This window comes from Hyaena hyaena, unplaced genomic scaffold, assembly GCF_003009895.1.
Source record: "Hyaena hyaena isolate Hyena2069 unplaced genomic scaffold, ASM300989v1 scaffold_173, whole genome shotgun sequence".
Classification (NCBI taxonomy): domain Eukaryota; kingdom Metazoa; phylum Chordata; class Mammalia; order Carnivora; family Hyaenidae; genus Hyaena; species Hyaena hyaena.
The window spans coordinates 1,184,500-1,206,386 of record NW_024080805.1 but is presented as its reverse complement, the minus strand read 5'-3'; the positions used below and the strand labels follow the sequence as shown (position 1 = coordinate 1,206,386).

Below are 21,887 nucleotides of genomic sequence, written 5' to 3'. Positions count from 1 at the left end.
ATCAGCTATAGTCTATAAAACCAATGCACCAAATTAGCTAACAATGAACACTTGAATCCTTTTGCAAATTACTGTCACCCACCACTTCAATGGGTAAAAAGAACGTATCATTAGTATCAAGTGTATCCTAAAGTGGGTTCTCTTTAGAAGCATGACTCAGTACAATAATGTGGTTTGCCACCTGACTTTGATTGGAAGACGTCAAACAGTGGGCTTCATTAAATGCAAATATCACATGATCCAATCCATATGAAGAACTCCTAGACAGATACTTCACAGAACTAAAATTTGTTTTGAAGTCCCCACTTCAGTAAGGGCCACGCAAGGGAGATTTTTTCCTTCATGTAAAAATGCCATCATAGACCAGTAGTATCCTTTCCTCAACCCTATTTCCTATGGAAAAACAGACATAGATCTCATTTTGGTACTACAATGGTCTCTCAGTGTTGCTTTTTCTTTTATTTGGTTCTCTTGATTTCCACTCATAGCATGTTCTCACAGTTCATGAATTGGAGCCCCGCATCCAGCTTGACACTGACAGTGCTGAGCATGATTGGGATCTCTCTCTCTCTCCCCCACCCAACTCGTGCTGAGTATTCCTCTCTCTCAAAATAAACTTAAAAAAAATAATAAAATAAAAAATTTTTAAAAAGGCAAAGTATATTAGTGGGGCTAAGAAAAAGACTAGGAACTGACTACAAATTGACAAAAGGGGTTTTTCTGAAGTCATAGAAATGTTCTAAAACTGTACTATGATGATTTTCACACAACCCTGTCAACCTCCTAAAATTCATTATAAACACAGATGAATTTTATGATAGGTACAGTATCTGTACCTTAATAAATCTGCTAAAAAGGAGACACACAATTCACAGGCTGCAACAATATTTACCACCTTCTTTCTATCTGTTCCAATTTCCCCACATTGTTAAGAACCCTTCTTTTTCCAATTTTAACTATTTCTACCCACTATTACTCAAAATTTTGACTCTCTTCCCTCTTTTCTTAATCATGTCTTTAGAACATATCCCTTATACTTTTTAAATGGAACTCCTTATTCTCTGTGCACTGTTTTAACAACATAAGGATCTAGCATGTACGGACGTATGAAATTACTGTGCACTGATGACTCTAAGGGTTTTTTTTTTTTTTAATTTTTTTGTGGGTTTTTTTGGCAGAGGTGGGGGTGATTACTGCATTGGCAAATTAAACATTCTCCTAGGCTGTCTTATGGAATAGAGTGGTGGCAGAAGAGCAAACTAAGGGGTTAAAATCCAAAGGTGAAGTTTTACTACTAGATATAATCTATGTAACATCCTGACAGTGGGAAATAGTACTTCTACTATGACCCAGAATTTATAAAGCTATGACCAATTCTAGGCAACATTATTTTAAGGGGATCACTGACAAAGAATGTTGCGAGAGAACAAAGAGTTGTCTGGTACTAAATCTAAACACCCTACCATGTTGGAAAATTAAGAAGTCTTTAGCCTTGAGAAAAAGAAGTCAACAAACATCATCTCTGGTTTTCAAATTCATAAAGGGCTCAGTTCAACTGAGATTAATTCTATAGGGCAGAACTAAAATCAATGCATAAAAGTTACTAGTAAAACAAAAACATGAGTCTTTTATAGAATTATAAATTTAAAATTATACAGGTCTTTTCAAGCAAAAGAGATTACTACTCAATTGAGTTTTTAAAATGGATTTGTACAGGGAGCCTGAGGGGCTCAGTCAGCTGAACGTCTGACTTCAGCTCCCGTCATGATCTCACTGCTTGTGAGTCTGAGCCCCACTTCAGGCTCTATGCTGACAGCTCAGAGCCTGAAGCCTGCTTCAGATTCTGTGCCTCCCTCTCTCTCTGCCCCTCTCCTGCTCACACTCTCTTTCTCTCAAAAATAAATAAATATTAAAAAAAATTTTTTCTAATGGATTTGTATACTGGACAAATACCTAAATGGAATACTGAAATAAATATTTCTAATATACTGAAAAGCACTAAGCTATAACAACTACTTCTTTTCACACATGAGCATCATTAACTTGTTTTTTCCTCATAAAATGTGTTGAATGAGGTCTTTCCTTTATCTGCATCATGTGTGCTTTCTGAAAACTAACAGTAACATATTTTTTTTTTAATGTTTATTTATTTTGAGAGAGAGAGACAGAGACAGAGAGACAGAGAGAGAGAAACCCAAGCAGGCTCTACACTATCAGCACAGAGTCCAATGTGGGGCTCAATATCACGCTTGTGAGAACATGACCTGAGGCAAAATCAAGAGTCAGATGCTTAACTGACTGAGCCACCCAGGTACCCCCCACATTCTTTATTACTAAATTCTCCTTTTTAAATAGCACACTTTTGCATTTTGTGACACTAAAACTATACGTTGGTAAATCCTTTTAAAAAACAGAGAACTGTTTCAATATATTGTTCTGAGAACTTATTAATGAAGTCACAAGGCAAAGAATTTCTAGTGAACACTTCAAACCTAATAAAGTCACAATTACCATAAAAGCAGCTACACAATAAGTTAATATACTTATATATAAACTGATGTTCCAACTTACGTTTCTGTGTCTGATACCAAGGATTCATTATTGCATACATCATTGAAGGTGTGAAGCTGATTCTATAATTAGAGAAAAGTTTTTTATTTACAAAATTTTTCTGGTATGTTACCAAGTGTCAAGAAACATGGTCTATTATATATAAGTCACTCAATAGCCAAATGAAAATATAAATCGTAAGACAATCATATTCACACACATACCAGTTAATCTAGTTATTTCCTTTATCATATTAAAAAAGTAAAAAACTTCATTCTGTATGTAATACTCATGCTTTATTCCACTAAGTACATGAGAGAAAAGGAAAGAACAAAGCTAAATGGGGGAAAATGAAAAAAATCTAATGCTAGGTGCTAAGTAGTATGTCATTACAGACAAAATTTCAGGATGGCTCCCTCAATAAATACATTTAATACTTAATTTAGAAAAATGTCAACAAGTACTTTCTATATTTACAAAGCCCAATACATGGGTAAAATGTAGTTATAATTCCGAATAAAACAGGCAGGAAATACAAAGGAGTAAAGCTCATGGCAACTTTGGTAAATCTGAAAAAGCATATCCATTCTAAAGGATGCACCTAACGACTTAGCTCTAGCAAATTGCTATTATGCATTAATATATTATTATTATTATAATGAGAATACACTCATGGTATCAGATCTTCCTCCCCATCTCATCCCCAAGACAATAATGTATATTTCTCCCTATTTACAACATTATTTGCTATTGTCCAATTCAAACAAAATCTCTGTTAATCAAATTTGGTCTGTGGCCCAATTATCTCTGGCTTTTACATGGAAAATGAAAGAAAAAAAGAAAGGAGGGGAGGGGAGGGAAGGGAAGGGAAATTGTAATTCTAAGCTTCAGTTTCATCATATTTAAAATAGGGAAAATAGTTATTTATACAGACCATATAAAGTAATGTATGTACAACACCGAGCACAATGCCTCTACAAGTAGTAGGAATGAGGAGGAAGAGGATGGTGGTGGTGGTGGTGGTGGTGAAGCACAGAAGGCAAATAAAAAATGACCCCAAGTGAATCAATATAGCTTACCGTTATCTGACTTAGTCCAGCCAACCTCATAGTCAAAGTTGGTGACATAAAGTATTTAAATGCAAGATCTAAGCTTTCTTTATCAAAGCATAATGTTGTATCCAATGGTTCTTTCACTGTGCTCCACATTAAGTCAGCCATGTTGCGAGCCGCACTCTGTCTTAACTCCTGATCAGAGAGCTTGCATAAATACCTTAAATGATTCAGAAATAAAACACACATAAAAACATGTAAAATATTCCTAAAGACTCTTCAATAATTCAGTAATATTCCTTTGTTTCATACCTCCAATATGTTTAGTAAAATAGAACCTGGCATCCTGGGATTAACATTCCTAATTTAAATTATTTCTAAGTGCTGCTTCAAAGACTGTGGCCTGAGGTAGTATGTTCTTTGCAGAGTCCAACTTGAGTCAGAAACTGCCAAGAGCCAAAATATTTAACATCGGATTCTGCACCTCCAGTAAAGCTTTATTAGTAATCTCTCATACCCGTCATGTATACAGCTCCTGTTTTAGTAAATTTCACCTACTTTCATATAAAGTAGTATATCTACTCCCCACACAGCCAAAATTTTTTTAAATGTGTACATTTTAAACATTTTCTTATTTGGCTTCCAAATATCACAATGGTTTTCCTCAGGTCCTGCCTATTCTATTTGGTTGGTTCCTCTTTCTCTATCCAACCTTTCAACATTAGTGCTCCTCACGGTTTGTAATGGATTACAAATGGCCCCAAACTATTCTCATCACTACATAGAGGCCTTTGCAATGCAACATTGCCACTCTTCCTATCAAAAGGTATCATCTATTTTGGGGCACCTGGGGGGCTCAGTCAATTAAGCATCTGACTATAGGTTTCAACTCAGGCTATAATCTCACGGTTTGTGGGATCGAGCCCCATGTCAGGCTCTGTGCTTACAACAAAGAGGCTCCTTTGGATTCTCCCTTTCTCTCCGCCACTCCCTCAATCACACTCTCTCAAAATAAATAAACATTAAAAAAAAAAAAAAGAAGTATCACCTCTTTCTCTAGATTCTCCCTATTTCATCTACATTCTCCCTTGAATCTGAACTTTGCAATGAAAGTTGCTTTGATCAACGAAACGTTAAGAGATGTGACACAAACAGAAGCTTAAAAAGCCTCTGGCTTGCCCTCTCTTGATGAGAACTTTTCCACCACCAAAAGAAGGAACCCAGGGGCACCTGAGTGGCTCAGTCGGTTGAGCGTCCGACTTCAGCTCAGGTCATGATCTCATGGTTCATGGGTTCGAGCCCCACGTTGGGCTCTGTGCTGACAGCTAGCTTGGAGCCTGGAGCCTGTTTTGGATTCTGTGCCTCCCTCTCTCTCTGACCCTTCCCTGCTCATGCTCTCTCTCTGTCTCTCTCTCTCAGAAATAAATAAAACATAAAAAAAGTTTTTTAATTAAAAAAAAAAGGAACCCAGGTAAGCATGCTGGATGAGAGAGGCATGGCTGATACCCCAACTGCAAGATGAATATGAACTCCCCTTCACTTCCAATAACAATCAGCTGGCCAACCAGAGAATATATAAGTGAGATGATATTTTTAAAGCATGCAGTTTCAGCCAAGTCAGCCCAGATCAAAAGAACTATCAAGCCTGAGAACTGTGAGAAATAATAAATAACTGTTATTTTAAGTCACCAAGATTTAGGTATTGTGTTCTTACACAGCAAAAGCACAATGATACAAAGTCCTCATCCCCAACACACTTTTTTTTTAAGGCTTATTTATTTATTTTGGGAGGGAGGTAGAGAGAAGGGGAGAGGGCAGAGAGAGAGAAAGAGAGAGAAAGAGAAATAGAATGAATAAATCCCAAGCAGGCTCTGCAATGTCAGCAAGAAACCAACCTTGGGGTTCAATCCCACCAATTGTGAGATCATGACCTGAGCTGAAACCAAGACTTAGATACTTAACTGACTAGGCCACCCAGGCACCTCAACACACTTCTATTCACTTTCTAGATTCTCTACCCAGATGACCTCATCCACTTCCAGGAGGTGTTGAATAATTGGTCTTTATGCTGATAACTCAATTAACAATACTGTTCTTAATTATACACTTATGCTCTCAATTCACCAGTGCCACTTAAATGTCCCACAGGCATCTTGAAATTAAGTCTTGAAGTTCTCTCAGTTCTTCACATCTCAGTGAATGAAACCCACAGCACAAAAGAGAAACTGAGGTACGGGGTTTATGTGTCATCCATTATGCTTACCCCTTTAAATTCCAGAATCGCCAATCTTGTCCATTTTAACCAACATCCATTCAATTTTCAAAATTACCAAAAAAATCCTTATACCAGTAAGCATCATTTCTTTCCAGAACTACTGAATAAACCTTTAAATTGGACTCATAGATTCTACTCCAACAACGCTACAATTTGTGATCCACTTAAAACTCAAAGTGATCTTCTAAAAATCATCACGTCATGACTCACCTGCTTAAAACTCTTCAATCAATTTCCATTGCTAAAATTAAATACAAACTCTTTATAATGGCTTTAAGGTCCTATATAATCTACCCTTGCTTATCCAACCTCATAACTACTCCTCCCTTACACACTATGTTCCACATCAGTATGCTTCTATTTTCTTGAATGTCATCTTCTTTCCAACTTCAAAGCTTACTTCCTTAAGTTCCTTCCACCTGGAATAGGTTCTTCCAATTATCACCTGATTAGCTGATTCACAATCTTCAGATGCTATCTTTCAGAAAGACCACTTTCTTATTTCCTCTCTATCACATTACCTGACAGAGGATTCACCACCATCAGATTCTTTTTCTGACATTTTTTCCAAAAACTCACATAGTAATGGGAAAATAGGCACTCAAATTTTGCAAATGAATGATAAAAAGTATAACGAACTTATCAATACTACCAAAGAAGTACAATCTTAGAACTCCCAACAGTTCACACTCCAACTCTAACACATTTTTTGTTCTCCATCCTCTTAGGCTTCATTCTGAGGCTGAACTTAAACTCAATGTCATCTCTTTCTTCTCAAAGAGATCTTTAAATCTCTATTTAAAATTGTGACCCATCCTCTACAAGACTCAATCCACCTTTGCTCCTCCTTTACTCTGTAATACAAATTTCTGATGAACTATTACCATCTACTTATTTACTTGGTACAGACACTGCACAAAAAGAGAAGTCCTTTCTTCTCTGCTATATTCCCAATACCTAGAACATAATATTTAGTGTATCTTTGTTGACTACATACTATGGAATACCATGTTAACCACTGTTAATCTCCTTATATATTCATGTAAAAGGAAAAGAAGGTCCAGGGGAGCCTGGCTGGCTCAGTCGGTGGAACATGTGACTCTTGATCTCAGGGTTTTGAGTTCAAACCCCATGATGGGTGTAGACAGTACTTAAAAATTTTATATCTTTCAATAAAGAAAAAAAAGTCAAACATAAATTGCTTAAAAGTAAATATTAATTATAAGCCTACATGAGCATTAAAAATATTATACACTAAACTGTCAATTAAAATTTTGTCTAGAGGATGTGAGTACAAGGGACTTTATAAACAATATAAATTATACTATGTTATCAACTATTTATACATATCACATTGGTAATGAAGAGGAAAAGATTTTATAAACTTACCTAATAACATAGGTCCTAAAAGGGATAATGTGCTGCATGACAGCAGGGATATGTAGCCATATTCTAATCTATAAAGAAATATAAATATGACATTAATGCACAATGAATATGTGGAATACAGGTCACTGTAATTACAAACAAGAGCATTTAGTATTTTGCTGACGTGAAAACTACATACATTTTATACATTTTGAAAACAATAAACTAAGAAATAGGATTACACACATATCAGGCAAGTATCCTATACATATTTTATATAAACATACATAAAATCAGTCTAAAGACCATAATATCTAATATCTAAAGACCATAACCTTACAGACCGTGATATCTCCATGATATTCCAAACCATTTCTTTTTTTTTTTTAAGTTATTTATTTTTTTATTTGTGAGAGAGAAACATAGCATGAGCAGGGGAGGGTCAGAGAGAGAGGGAGAGACAGAATCCGAAACAGGCTCCAGGCTCTAAGCTAGCTGTCAGCACAGAGCCCAACGTGGGGCTCGAACCCACGAACTGTGAGATCATGACCTGGGCCGAAGTTGGACGCTTTAACCAACTGAGCCACCCAGGCACCCCCCAACCCATTTCTAAATATGTTTACCTTATGATTTTATTCTAATAATGGTTCAAGTATCATAAGAACAAAAAAGCTAAGCAAATTATCAAACAAGCTATAATCCTAAACCTTCGTAAAGGCAAGGGACACAAATTAGACTTCATCAAGAGAAAAGGCTTCTGCACAGCAAAGGGACTAATCAACATAACTAAAAGGCAACTGACAGAATGGGAGAAGATGTTTACAAATAAAATATCACATAAAGGGTCAGTATATAAAATTTATAAAGAACTTACCAAACTCAACACCCAAAAAAACAAATAATCCAATGAAGAAATGGGCAGAACACATGAACAATTTGCCAAAAAAGACATCAAGATGGCAAAGAGACACATGAAAAGATGCTCAACATTGCTCATCATCATGGAAATACAAATCAAAACCAAAAATGTGCTACTACTGTATCTTGTACCAGTCAGAAAGACTAAAATTAACAAGTCAGGACACAACAGACGTTGGTGAGGATGTGGAGAAAAGGAAACCTTACCGCACTGTTGGTGGGAATGCAAACTGGTGCAACCACTCTGGAAAACAGTGTGGAGGTTGCTCAAAAAATTAAAAATAGAACTACCCTAAAATACAGCAATTACACTACTAGGAATTTAACCAGAGGATACAAAAATGCTGATTCAAAGGGGCACGATCAACAACAGCCAAATTCTGGAATGAGAACAGCTGTACATCAACTGATGAATGGGTTAAGAAGATGTGGTATGTATACACAATGGAATACTATTCAGCAATGAAAAAAAGAATGAAATCTTGCCATCTGCAACAATGTGGATGAAACTAGAGGGTATTATACTAAGCAAAGTAAGTCCAAAAAAGACAGCATGGTTTCACTCATATGTGGAATCTGAGAAGCCTAACAGATGAACATAGGGGAAGGGAAGGAGAAATGAGATAAAAACAGAGAGGGAGGCAAACCATAAGAGACTCTTAAATACAAAGAACAAACTGAGGGTTGCTGGTGGGAGTGTGTGGGGAGGGTGTTGTGTTACATGCGGGATGGACATTAAGGAGGGCACTCTTTGGGATGAGAACTGAGTGTCAGATGTTAAGAGATGAATCACTGGGTTCTACTCCTTAAGCCAAAACTACACTGTATATTAACTAACTTGAAAATTAAAATTAAAAAAAAAAAAAGGTCACTCTATCCTCTTCTTCTGCCTGTCCCCTGCTCATGTTCTCATTCTAAATTAATTAATTAATTAATTAACTAATTAATGATTTTCTTCTAAGACTAGGAACAATCAAGAATGCCTTTAATTCAAATTGATCTAAAGGTCCTGGATAGTACAAAAGTTAAGAAAGTAAATAAAGTCCTAAGACTAAAAAAGGAAGAATTAAAATTAATATTACTTAGCAAACAGAAGGAAAACAAATTTAAAAAAATTTTGATTTACAATTGCTCCAAAAACAGTAAAATACCTCTGAATAAACTTAACCAAGGAAGTAAAAGACCTGTGCTCTGAAAACTACAACACTGACAAAGAGGCATCTGGATGGCTCAGCTAGTTGAGCATCTGACTATGGCTCAGATCATCATCTCACGTTAAAGCCCCACATCAGCTCAGAGCCTCGAGACTGCTTCGGATTCTGTGTCTTCCTCTCACTCTCTGCCCTCCCCTGCTCGCGCTGTGTCTCTCTCTCAAAATAAACATTTTTTTAAATTAAAAAAAAAACTGAGAAAAATAATTAAAGATAACACAACTAAAAAGATATTCCATGTTCAAGGGTTGGAAGAATGAATATTGTTGAAATGCCCATAGGCAATCCACAGATGCTGTTATATTAAAATAACAGCAACATTTTTCACAGAACTACAACAAATAATTCCAAAATATGTATAGAACTACAGAAGACCCCAAAGAGCCAAAGCAATCTTCAAAAAGAACAAAGCTAGAAGTCTCACAATCCCAGATATCAAAATATATTACAAGGGGAGCCTGGATGGCTCAGTCGGTTAAGTGTCCAACTTTGGCTCAGGTCATGATCTCATGCTTCGTGGGTTTGAGCCCCGCGTCAGGCTCTGTGCTGACAGCCAGCTCACAGCCTGGAGCCTGTTTCGGAATCTGTGTCTCCCTCTCTCTCTGCCCCTACCCCACTCATGCTCTGTCTCTCTCTGTCTCAAAAATAAACTACTAAAAAAAATGTTTCAAAATGTTACAAAGCTGTAGTATTCAAAACAGTAGGACACTGACATAAAAACATACACATAAATCAATGGAAGAGAACCGAGAGCCCAGAAAAACACCCACACTTACATGGTCAATTAATCCACAACAAAAGAAACACATACGATGAGGAAATGTCTCTTCAAAAAAAAAAAGGCTGGGGAAACTAACAGCTATATGCAAAAGAATGAAACTGGGGCATTTTCTTACACCATACACAAAAATAAATTCGAAATAGATTAAGCACCTAAATGTGAGTCCTGAAACCATGAAACTCTGAAAAAGAAAACATAGGCAGTAATCTCTTGAACATCGTTCTCACCAGCACTCTTCTAGATATACTTCCTCGGGCCAAAAAAAAAAGGAAAAATAAACCACTGTGATTACACCAAAATAAGAAGCTTCTACAAAGTGAAGGAAACAATCAACAAAACTAAGGGCAACCTACTGAATGAAAAAAAGAGAAGATATATGCATATGATATACCTGATAAAGGGTTAATGGCCAAAACATCTAATTAACACATACAACACAAAAAATAATCTGATTACAAATGGGCAAAGGACCCGAACTGCCATTTCTCCAAAGAAGACCTACAAATGGCAAACAGACACATGAAGATGCTCAACATCACTACTTGTCAGGGAAATGCACATTAAAACCACAATGAGTTATCACCTTATACTTGTCAGAACAGCTAGAATCAAAAAGACAAGAAATAATGTTGGTGGAAATGTGGTCAAAATGAAATGTCATGCTTTGTTGGTGGGAACGTAAATTGGTACAGCCACCATGGAAAGCACTATGGGGGTTCCTCAAAGAATTAATCATATACACATACACATGCACACACTGTGAAATATTACTCAGCCACAAAAAGTAATGAGATTTTCCCATAAACAACAACATGAATGGACCTAGAACGTTTTATGCTAAGTGACACAAGACAGAAAAAGAAAAACATGTTATGATTTCATTTACATATGAAATCTAAATATCAAAGCAAACCAATGAACAAAAAAGAGGAACAGACTCATATAGAGAGAGAAATGATGTTTACCAGAGAGGAGAGTGTGGGAGGGTGGGCAAAATGGAGTAAGAGGAGTGGTATATACAGGCTTCCACTTACAGAATTAGTAAGTCACAAGGATAAAAGGTACAGCATAGGGAATATAGTCAATGATATTACATGGCATTGTATGGTGATAGATGGTAGCTATACTTGTGGTGAGCATAAGCATAACATACAGATTTGTCAAATCACTACAATGTACACCCAAAAACTAATTTTACATTGTATGTCAACTACATTGCGATGAAAAATAATATCATTACTCTGAGATAACATGATTATGTGCACAGAAAAATCTAAAACAACTTTCAGATAAACGTTTTTAGAATTAAATGGGTTTGTCAAGAATGCTACATAGAAAGTTAACACAAGTAAGTAATATACACACATACATATACATACATACACATATTATATATATAAGCATAGGTTTTCTGAATAACCAGGAACAAATACTAAATGAAGTTTTCAAAAATATGCCTACCAAAAACATCTAATAGACATGTAACACCTTGGAGAAGTGTGGGAAGATGACAGAGTAGGAGGACCCTAAGATCATATAGTCTCACAGATATAACAGGTAACACATCAGCATATATAACCCAGAAAAAAACAAAACACTGACAGAACAAACTCCACAACCCAAGGTAGAGAAGATACCACATCAAAGTAGGTAGGAAGGGCAAAGACATGGTCTGGGAGCTAACCATGCTGGGGAAGGAGTCAGTGGTTCAGAGAAGGGCAAAAAACTTTCACACATTTGCCTTTGAAAGGAAGAGAGGCTGAATTGGGAACTTAAAGCCTGGACTTTTAAAAACAATTGGGCTCAGCTAAAGGAGAGCCGGCATGGCATTAGTAAGTAAATTCCCCACCCTTAAAGAGGCAGCACAACAAAAAACCCCTGCAGATACAGCACAAAACTAGAAATTTGAAAGACTAGAAACAGACAGTAGTGGGAGTGATTTGCTCATCTTAGAGCGTGGCCAGAGAGACAGGAACCACAAGGAGACCCCTCTAGGAACAGAGGAGCTGGAAAGCACCATTTCCCTCCCCCACCATCCAACAGAAACAGGCACCTGCAGAGAGCTGCAACAGGGCCAACAATCATTACCTAACTTATTTGCACCAAGCTGCCTACCACTACCCCACACCCCAAGTGTTGCTAGACGCACCTTTCCCTGTCACATTCCCCTTAGTCCCAGCACTGTAGGCTCCTACTCCAACCAACCAGTGCATATCTGGCCAACATCACATCTCCTGATTAGCTGCCAGTTTTGCAGGACCTCAGTTAAGAGTTGTCTACAGGGGCAAATGTCACTTTCCACATTTTATTAAAAAGCGCCCAGCCCCTACTGAGGACCAAACATCACAACAGGCAAAGAGGGAAAGAGACCAAGACACAACAGCAGAGAACATGCAACACACAAAGACACATATCCAGAAGCACTAGCCCCTGGGGACTAGGGGACATTGAACTGCAAAGCACTGTAAAGCACTACAAGATTTCTTGTTCATAAGGCTGTTATCATTAAGAGCAAAAGAAAGAACTGACAATGATAACACACAGAAACAGATATAAGAGATGAGACAAAATGAGGAGACAGAGAAATAGCTCCTAAATGTTAATAACAGGACCAAACCACAGAAAAACCAAAGTGAAACAGACTTAAGAAATATGCCTGATGGAGAATTTAAAGTAATGATCATAAAGATATTGGACTTGAGAAAAGAGTGGAGGATATCAGTGAGACCCTTAACTCAGAGATAAAAAAGAAACAATCAGGTATCAAGAACACATAATTAAGTTAAATTAAATTAAAAATACATTTGAAGGAACAACAGCAGGCTAAAGGAGGCAAAGGAATGAATTAATGACCTGGAAGACAGAATAATGGAATATAACTAAGCTGAGCAAAAGAGAAGAAAGAAAATTATGAAAACTGAATAGTCAGGGAACTCAGTGACTCCATTAAGTTTAACAGCATTTGAATTGTAGGGATCTCAGAAGAATAGAGAGTGAAGGGGGAGAGAAAACTCATTCAAAAACTAAGAACTGCAAAATTCCCTAATCTGGGGAAGGAATCAGACATCCAAATCTAGGAGGCACAAATCCTCCCAAAAATTCAATCTATGGAGGTCCACACCAAGACACATATTAATTAAAATGGCAAAAATGAGCAATAAAGAAAAAATTTTTAAAGCAGCAAAAGACAATTACATACAAGGGAAACTCATAAGGTTATCAGCAAATTTTTTAGCAGAAATTTTGTAGACAGGAAGGGAGTGGCACAATATACCCAAAGGGCTCTGGTATTCAGAAGAGGAGAGCCGATTTCTCAAAGACACAAAAAGTAAAGGATTTCACGACCATTAAACCAGATCTATTAAGAAGAAATATTAAGGGGATTCTTGGAGTAACAAGGAAAGACCATAAGTGAGAGTATGAAAAGTAAAAAATCACAAATGCAATAAAAATAAGTATTTCCATAAAAACCGGTCAAGGGATTCATAAAATAAAAGGATGGAAAATATGACATCATTTACCTAAAAATGTTGAGAGGAAAAGAGTAAAGAACAGATTTAAACTTAAGCAGAAACTAACAGAATAATGTATGTTAACTAGATTGGGAACCTAAAATTAAAAAAAATAATTAAACCATTAAAAAAATACTTTGGGGCACTTGGTGGCTCAGTCAGGAAAGTGCCCAACTCTTGATTTCAGCTCGGGTCATGATCTCAGAGTTGTGAGATCAAGCCCTGTATTGGCTCTGCACTGGGTGTGGAGCTTAAGATCTCTCTTTCTCTCTCCCTCTGCACTCCCCCTGCCTGCACATGTGTGTGTGCTCGCTCTCTCTCTCTAAAAAGATATATTTAAGTGATCATCCATTTATAGACTGCTATACACAGATGTTATATAAAAATTTAATGGGAATCACAAATCAAAAACCAGTAATAAATATGTAAACAATACAGTAAAAGAAATCCAGGTCTATCAGTAAAGCCAACAAACCAGAAAAGAGCACAAGGGAAGAAAGGATCAGAAAAAAATCTATAAAGGGGCACCTGACTGGCTCAGAAGGTTAAGCATCCAACTTCGGCTCAGGTCATGATCTCATGGTTCGTGGGTTCAACCCCCATGTAGGGCTCTGTGCTGACAGCTCAGAGCCTGGGAGCCTGCTTCATATTCTGTCTGCTTCTCTCTATGCCCCTCCCACACACATACTGTCTGTCTCTCTCACAAATAAAGAAAAAACATTTAAAAAAAAAAAAAAAAGTTTACAGAAACAACCACAAAACAAGTAACAAAATAGCAACAAATACATACCTATCAATAATTACATTGAATGTAAATGGATTACACACTCCAATCAAAAGACACAAAGTGATGAAATGGTTTAAAAAAAAAAAAAAAGACCCATCCACATACAGCCTATAAGAGATTCATTTCACACTGAAAAACACCTGGAAATTGAAAGTGAGAGGATGGAGAAACATTTATCATGCAAATAGTGTCAAAAGAAAGCCAAGGTAGCAATACTTACATAAGACAAAATAAGACTTTAAAACAAAGACTATAACGAGAGAAAAAGACACTATATAATAATAAGGGGGACAATCCAACAAGAGAATATAACAACTGTAAATATTTATGTACCCAATATGGAAGTACCCGAATATATAAAACAGTTAAAAACAAACTTAAAGGTAATAACTGACAGTAACATAATAGTAGGCGAGGACTTTAACACCCCTAACTTACATCAATGAACAGATCATCCAAAATTAACAAGCAAAGAGTGGCACTGAATGACAAACTGGACATGGATTTAACAGATATATTCAGAACATTCCACCCTGATACAGAATGAACACTATTTATAAGAGCATATGAAACATTCTCCAAAACAAATCACACATTAGGCCAAACAACAAGTCTCAACAAATTCAAAACAACTGAAGTCATACCTTTCTAGCATCCTTTCTAACAATGCTATGAAAGTAGAAATCAACCACAAGAAAAAATTTGCAAAGACCATAAATACATGGAGGTTAAATAACATAACTTTCTACTAAATAATGGGTAAACCAAAAAAATCACAAAAGATATCATAAATTACATAGAAACAAATGAAAATGAAAACATAACAGCCCAAAATCTTGAAGAAGCAGCAAAAATGGTTCTAATAGGGAAGTGTAGAGGGGTGGCTGGTTGGCTTAGTTAATGGAGCATGTGACTGCTGAGCTCTGGGTTGTGGGTTCAAACGCCAGGTTGGGTGCAGAGATTACTTAAAAACAAAATCTTTAAAAATAAGAGGAAAGTGTATAACAATACAGACCTACCTCAAGAAGCATGACCAATCTCAAATAAACAACCTAACTTTACACCTAAAGAAACTAGAAACAGAACAGACAAAACTTAAACCCAGCCAAAAAAAAGGAAATAATAAAGATCAGAGCAGAAATAAAGAATATACAAGTTTAAAAAATAGAACAGATCAATGAAATGAAACTAGGAGCTGGTTCTTTGAGAAGATCAACAAAATTAATAAACTTCTAGTGAAACTCCAAAAAAAAAAAAAAGAGAGAAAACCCAATGAAACAAAATCGCAAATGAAAGAGAAGAAATAACGATCAATGTTACAGAAATACAAACAACTGTAAAAGAATATTACAGAAACCCATATGCCAACAAACTGAACAGCTTGGAACAAATGGATAAATTCCTAGAAACATAAAAACTTAACAAAACTAAAGAAGGAATAAACAGAAAATTTGAAAAACCACATACCAAAAATGAAGCTGAAATCAGTAATCAAAAAACTCCCCAAAATCAAAAGTCTATGACCAGATGGCTTCACTAATGAATTCTACAAAACCTTTAAGTAAGAGTTAATACCTATTCTTCTCAAACTATTCCAAAAAAATACAAGCGGGGGGAAAACCTCCAAATACAATCTATGACGCCAATATCACCCTGATACCAAAACCAGACAAAGACACCACCAAAAAGAAGAGAACTACAGTCATGAATTTAGATGCAAAAATCCTCAACAAAATTATTGGTAAACCAAATACAATAATACAATTTAAAAAAACATACACCACCATCAACTGGGATTTATTCCCAGGATGCAAGATGATTCAATACTTGCAAATCAATCAACTTAACATATCAAATCAATCAATGAGGAAGGGTAAAAAAACATATGATCATTGTTAAATGGTTTTTCTGCATCTACTGAATATTACAACATCCATTCATAATAAAAACCCACAACAAAGCAGGTCTAGAGGGAATATATATCAACACATAAACCCAGAACCAGGGCACCTGGGTGGCTCAGTTGGTTGAGCATCCAACATCAACCCAGGTCATAATCTCACAGGTTGTGAGTTAGAGCCCCACATTGGGCTTGCTGCTGTCAACGCCCACCCCCCTTCCCTGTTTCTGCTTGTGCTCTTACTCTAAAAATAAATAAAACATTTAAAAGACATTAAACAAACAACCCAGAGTCAGCATCATACTCAATGATGAAAAACTGAGAATTTTTCCCATAAGGTCAGAAACAAGACAAGGATGTCCAAGTTCTCTACTTTGATTCAACATAGTAGTAGAAATCCTAGCAATGAAGGGTGCATAGGTGGCTCAGTTAGTTAAGCGACTAACTCCTGATTTCAGCTCTGGTCATGATCTCATGGTTCGTGAGATGGAGTCCAACATCGGGCTCTGTGCTAATAGCACGGAGCCAGCCTGAGATCCTCTCTCCCCTCTTTTTCCCACCCCTTCCCTGATCACACCTCTCTGTGTCTCACTCAAATGAAATAAATAAACATTAAAGGAAAGAAGGGAGGGAGGGAAGAGAGAGAGAAGAAAGAAAGAAAGAAAAGAAAGAAAAGAAAGAAAGAAAAGAAAGAAAGAAAGAAAGAAAGAAAGAAAGAAAGAAAGAAAGAAAGGAAAGAAAGAAAGAAAGAAAGAAAGAAAGAAAGAAAGAAAGAAAGAGAAAGAAAGAAAGAAAGAAATCCTAGCAATTAGAGAAGAAATAAAAGGTATCCAAATTGGTTAAGGAAGTAGTAAACTTCTATTTGCAGATGACATGATACTACATAATACAGAACCCTAAAGACTCCACCAAAAAGGTTATAGAACTGAAAAATGAGTTAAGAAAAATTGCAAGATACAAAATCAATGTACAGAAACTCACTGCATTTCTGTACACTAATAATGAAGCAGCAGAAAGAAAAATTAAGAGAAACAATCTTATTTACAACTGCACCAAAATTAATAAAATATACCTAGGAATAAACCAGAAGTGAAAGACCTATACTCTGAAAATTATAAAGCACTGATAAATTCAAAATAACACAAAGTAATGGAAAGACATTCCATGCTCATGGGTTGATACTGCCCAAAGCAATCTAAACATTAATGCAATTCCTATCAAAGTATCAGTGGTATTTTTCACAGAACTAGAACAATTCCAAAATTGGTATGGACCAACAAAAGACCCTGAATAGCCAAAACAACCTTGAAAACGAAGTAAAAATCTAGAGTTACCACAATTCCAGACTTCAAGCTGTATTCCAAAGCAGTAGTAATCAAAACAATGTAATACTGGCACAAAACGACACACATAAATCAATAGAACTGAATAGAAAGCCTAGAAATGAACCCACGATTATAGGGTCAATTAATCTTTGACAAACAAGGAATGAAGATACAATGGGTGGATAAAGGGCTCTTCAGCAAATGGTGTTGTGAAAATTGGACAGCTACATGCAAAAGAACTAAACTGAACCACTTTCTTACACCATACACTAAAATAAACTCGAAGAGCATTAAGGACCTAAATAAGATATCTGAAACCATAAAAACCCTATTAAACCTCAGGTAGTAATTCCTCAGACAGTGGCCATAAGCAAAGTTTTTCTAGGTCTCCCGAGTCAAAGGAAACCAAAGCAACTATTACGACTTCATGAAAATAAAAAGTCCCCGCACAGCAAAGAAACAATCAACAAAACTAAAAAAGGCAACCTATTGAATGGGGAAAGATATTTACAAATGACATATCTGATAAAGAGTTAATATCCAGGGGTGTCAGGGTGGCTCAGTGTGTTAAGCATCCAATTTCAGCTTAGGTCATGATCGCATGGTTCATGGGTTCGAGTCCCACTTCAGGCTCTATGCTGATAGTTCAGAGCCTGCAGTCTGCTTCAGTTTCTGTGTCTCCCTCTCTCTGCTCCTCCAACACTTGGCGTGTTCTCTCTCAAAAATAAACAAACATTAAAAAAAAGAACTTATATAACTCAACACACACCCACACACACACTTAAAAATGGGCAGAAGAGGTGGTTCAGTCAGTTAAGCATCTGACTGTTGGTTTCAGCTCAGGTCACTAACTCGTGGTTTCTTGAGTTCAAGCCCCAGTTTGTGAGTTCATGCCTACATTGGGCTCAGCGCTAACAGCATGGAGCATGCTTGGGATTCTCTGTCTTCCTGTCTCTCTACCCGTCCCTCCTCCCCTTCCCATGCATACATGCTCTCTCTTGAAATAACCTTTTAAAAAAATAATAAAAATAAAAGTGGTTTTAAAAAAAGACATAAAATACCTCTATAAAGAAATACAAAAAATTATAATGAGAGAAATTTAAGAACAGGTAAATAAAAACACATTTACCACATTTACAGAAAAGGAGACTCAATACTGCAGAGATGACAGTTCTCCGCAAATTGATGTATAGATTCAAGGCAACTTAACAGGGTTTATGTGCACTACTACTTAGGTGTTGGTTCCAAATGGAAAGGTCCAAGAGGAAACAAAACATTCTTTAAAAATAACAGGGTATGGTAATGTAATGTACAGCACGGTGACTGTACTTAACAATATTGTATTGCATACTTGAAAGCTGGAATAGTTCTTCAAAGTTCTCAGGACAAGAAAAAAAAATTTGTTAACCATGAATGGTGTTGGATGTTAACTACTTATTGTAGCAAACATTTTGCAATATATACAAATATTTACATTCTACACCTCAAACTAATATAATGCTATGTTAATTACACCTAAAACAAAAATGTAGAAGAATGACAGGCAGAATTTGCTTTACTAGATAGCAAGACTTGTTACAAAGCTCCAAAAATTAAGATGATGTGATTAAGCAATGTAATATGCTAGTGATTCCAGACCCAGGCACATAACACACCTAAATTGTAACAAAAATTATATTGGGAAACAAGAAGAAAGGACTGTCTTTGTTGAATTGTTAGAACCAGTGGCTGTCTGTAAGAAAATTAATCTTGATCACCCACACCATACACAAAAATCCATTCCAATCGAGCTGTAATCAAAATGTGAAAGAAAAACAATAAAACTTCCAGAATATTGGAAAATAATTTCATGACCTTAAGGTAAGAAAAGAGTTTTTTATCCACAAATGAAAACACAACCCTAACAAAAGAGTTTTTGATAAATTAAAAACCATTAAGATTGAGGAATAATAGCTCTTAAAAGACATGGGAGAATGAAAAGCAAACCATAGAGTGGAAGGAGATACTAGCAATATATGTATGTCAAAGGATTTGCATATGAAACATAAGGAATCTCCACACATCTGTAAGGAAAAAGCAGACAATGTGATTTTTTAAAACAGGTAAACAATGTGAACAGGTACTTCTCATAAAATAACCAAACGGTGAATATGCCTATGAAACAGTGTTGAATTTCATAATAGGCACACCTTGAAGATCCTGCAGGTACAGTTCTAGACCACCACAAAAAAGCAACTAAAATTAATTTTTTAGTTTTCCAGTGCACATAAAATTTGTGTACATACTACAGTCTATTAAATGTGAAATAGTATACCTAAAAAAAAGTACAAACCTTAATTAAAATTCTTTGTTGTTAAAAAATACTAAACATCCTATGAGCTTTCAATGATCTGTAATCAATGATCGCCATTACAAATATAATGAAAAAGTTTAAAATTTTGGAAGAATTATGAGAATGACACAAAGTGAGCAAATGCTATTGGGAAAACAGCATCAACAGATTTGCCCAACACAGGTTGCCACAAACTATCACTTTGTGCTTTGGGAAGCACAAAAAAAGAAAATGAAACACAAAGTGTCTCTGCATCCACACTTACTGTGCTTCACAGTAACTGACATTTACATCAAACAGAATAATTATCTTCTTTACAAATGCAGAAAAATATTATTAGGTCTTATAATACAGAAGAAAGTCAGGGACACTGCAGTAGTACCCTAAGCAAATTGTCTTCTATGTAACTAAAACTCTAAAAAGCCAAAAATTTCCCAGTACAAAATCACAGGCAAGGAAAGTAAATTCAATATAAGACTTCTGTGAACAGTTGCCTATTTTATGTTCTACAAACAAGTAGCAAAGGTCTAAATTCACTTATTTAACTTAAATTCATTATTTTATACAAATTCCATTTTTATTATAAGACCTTTTATAAAGGCCCTGTATCAATATTTTTTCAAAATATAACCCAGAAAAAAAATTCCTGTACATGTAAGCCACTCAAAACTTACTTTTTCTGGACATAAAATTCATGTTATTAAAACCCTAGACATTATTCCCAAGATTAAAACCAATTCCAAACATACTTACATTAGATACAACCGTAATAAATGCATGTGCTATAAGAAATGGCAAAGTTTCAGGAGTTCCATATTCAAAGCAATCCTTCATGAGAGAAAGGCCATTTTTCCCACAAAACAAACATACGTAACGAAGCAAATGCAATGGCACTTCTACATCCTGAGGGGAAAAAAAATTTTAACTCATCAGGAATAATTTTCATTTTATTATGAATATGGAAAAGATACTGACCAAATATAAAAACTCAAAAATGAATAAAATAACACATTTCATAAACCTGAGAATAAGAAAAACATAAACACTTACATTCATATCACAGAATGCCCCTAATATGTTGCTTTCTTGGGTTGATATATCCTGATTCAAAAAAACAAAAACAAAGTAAACATAATTAGGTCACCCTACAAGATAATAATCTCTAAAAAAAATACAATATTCTGTGTCAAATATACTAAAAAAAATACAATATTCTATGGACAGAGTTTATAAAACCTGCAACAGTCTTTTGCAATTGTTTCTCATCATGAATAATACTATTCCTAACTGAAGCTAATATGGGCATTGTAACTCTTTTGCAAAGAAATCTTTCTATGCTATATACTATCTATTGCCTTTTCAATTAAACATGTCTCCATAAAGAACTGGGATAATTATCACAAAAACAGATTATAATGTTTTTAAAACCACTTAATTTTTAACCAAAAATTCCACAAGTGCTTTGTATGCATATGATTTAAACTACTTGATAGCATACTCATCCATTGTTAATGAGAATATAAACTGGTATGACCTTGTTGGAGGATGATTTGGCAATATCTACCAACATTTAAAATGCACATTCTCTTTGACCCAGCAATTCATCTTCTGGTTATTTATCCTAACAAGTAATAAAAGCGGTGCTAGAAAATATTTAATGATGTTTACTTGAAGTTATTTATATCTCAAACTTAGAAACAGATGTCTATCAAAGGGATGGCTAAATTGTGATATAACCATCTAGGGACTTTTGCAGCTTTCAAAAATAAGGTGAAACAGGGGTGCCTGGGTGGCTTAGTCAGTTAAGCGTCCGACTTTCACTTAGGTCATGATCTCGCGGTTCGTGGGTTCGAGCCCCGTGTCTGGCTCTGTGCTG

At 35.7% G+C, this 21,887-nt stretch overlaps 1 protein-coding gene across 7 annotated transcripts in view; it reads right to left on the bottom strand.

Moving 5' to 3' along the window:
* Positions 1–21,887, bottom strand: part of USP34 (ubiquitin specific peptidase 34) — a 252,168-nt gene that overhangs the window by 166,021 nt on the left and 64,260 nt on the right. For all 7 annotated transcript variants that reach the window (XM_039240318.1, XM_039240319.1, XM_039240314.1 and 4 more), the window contains 5 exons: positions 21,062–21,112; positions 20,765–20,914; positions 7,267–7,334; positions 3,630–3,822; positions 2,572–2,633 (listed from right to left, as the gene is read on the bottom strand). In XM_039240318.1, the coding sequence (XP_039096249.1) occupies positions 2,572–2,633; positions 3,630–3,822; positions 7,267–7,334; positions 20,765–20,914; positions 21,062–21,112 (524 nt within the window). The remainder of the gene's footprint in view (positions 1–2,571; positions 2,634–3,629; positions 3,823–7,266; positions 7,335–20,764; positions 20,915–21,061; positions 21,113–21,887) is intronic.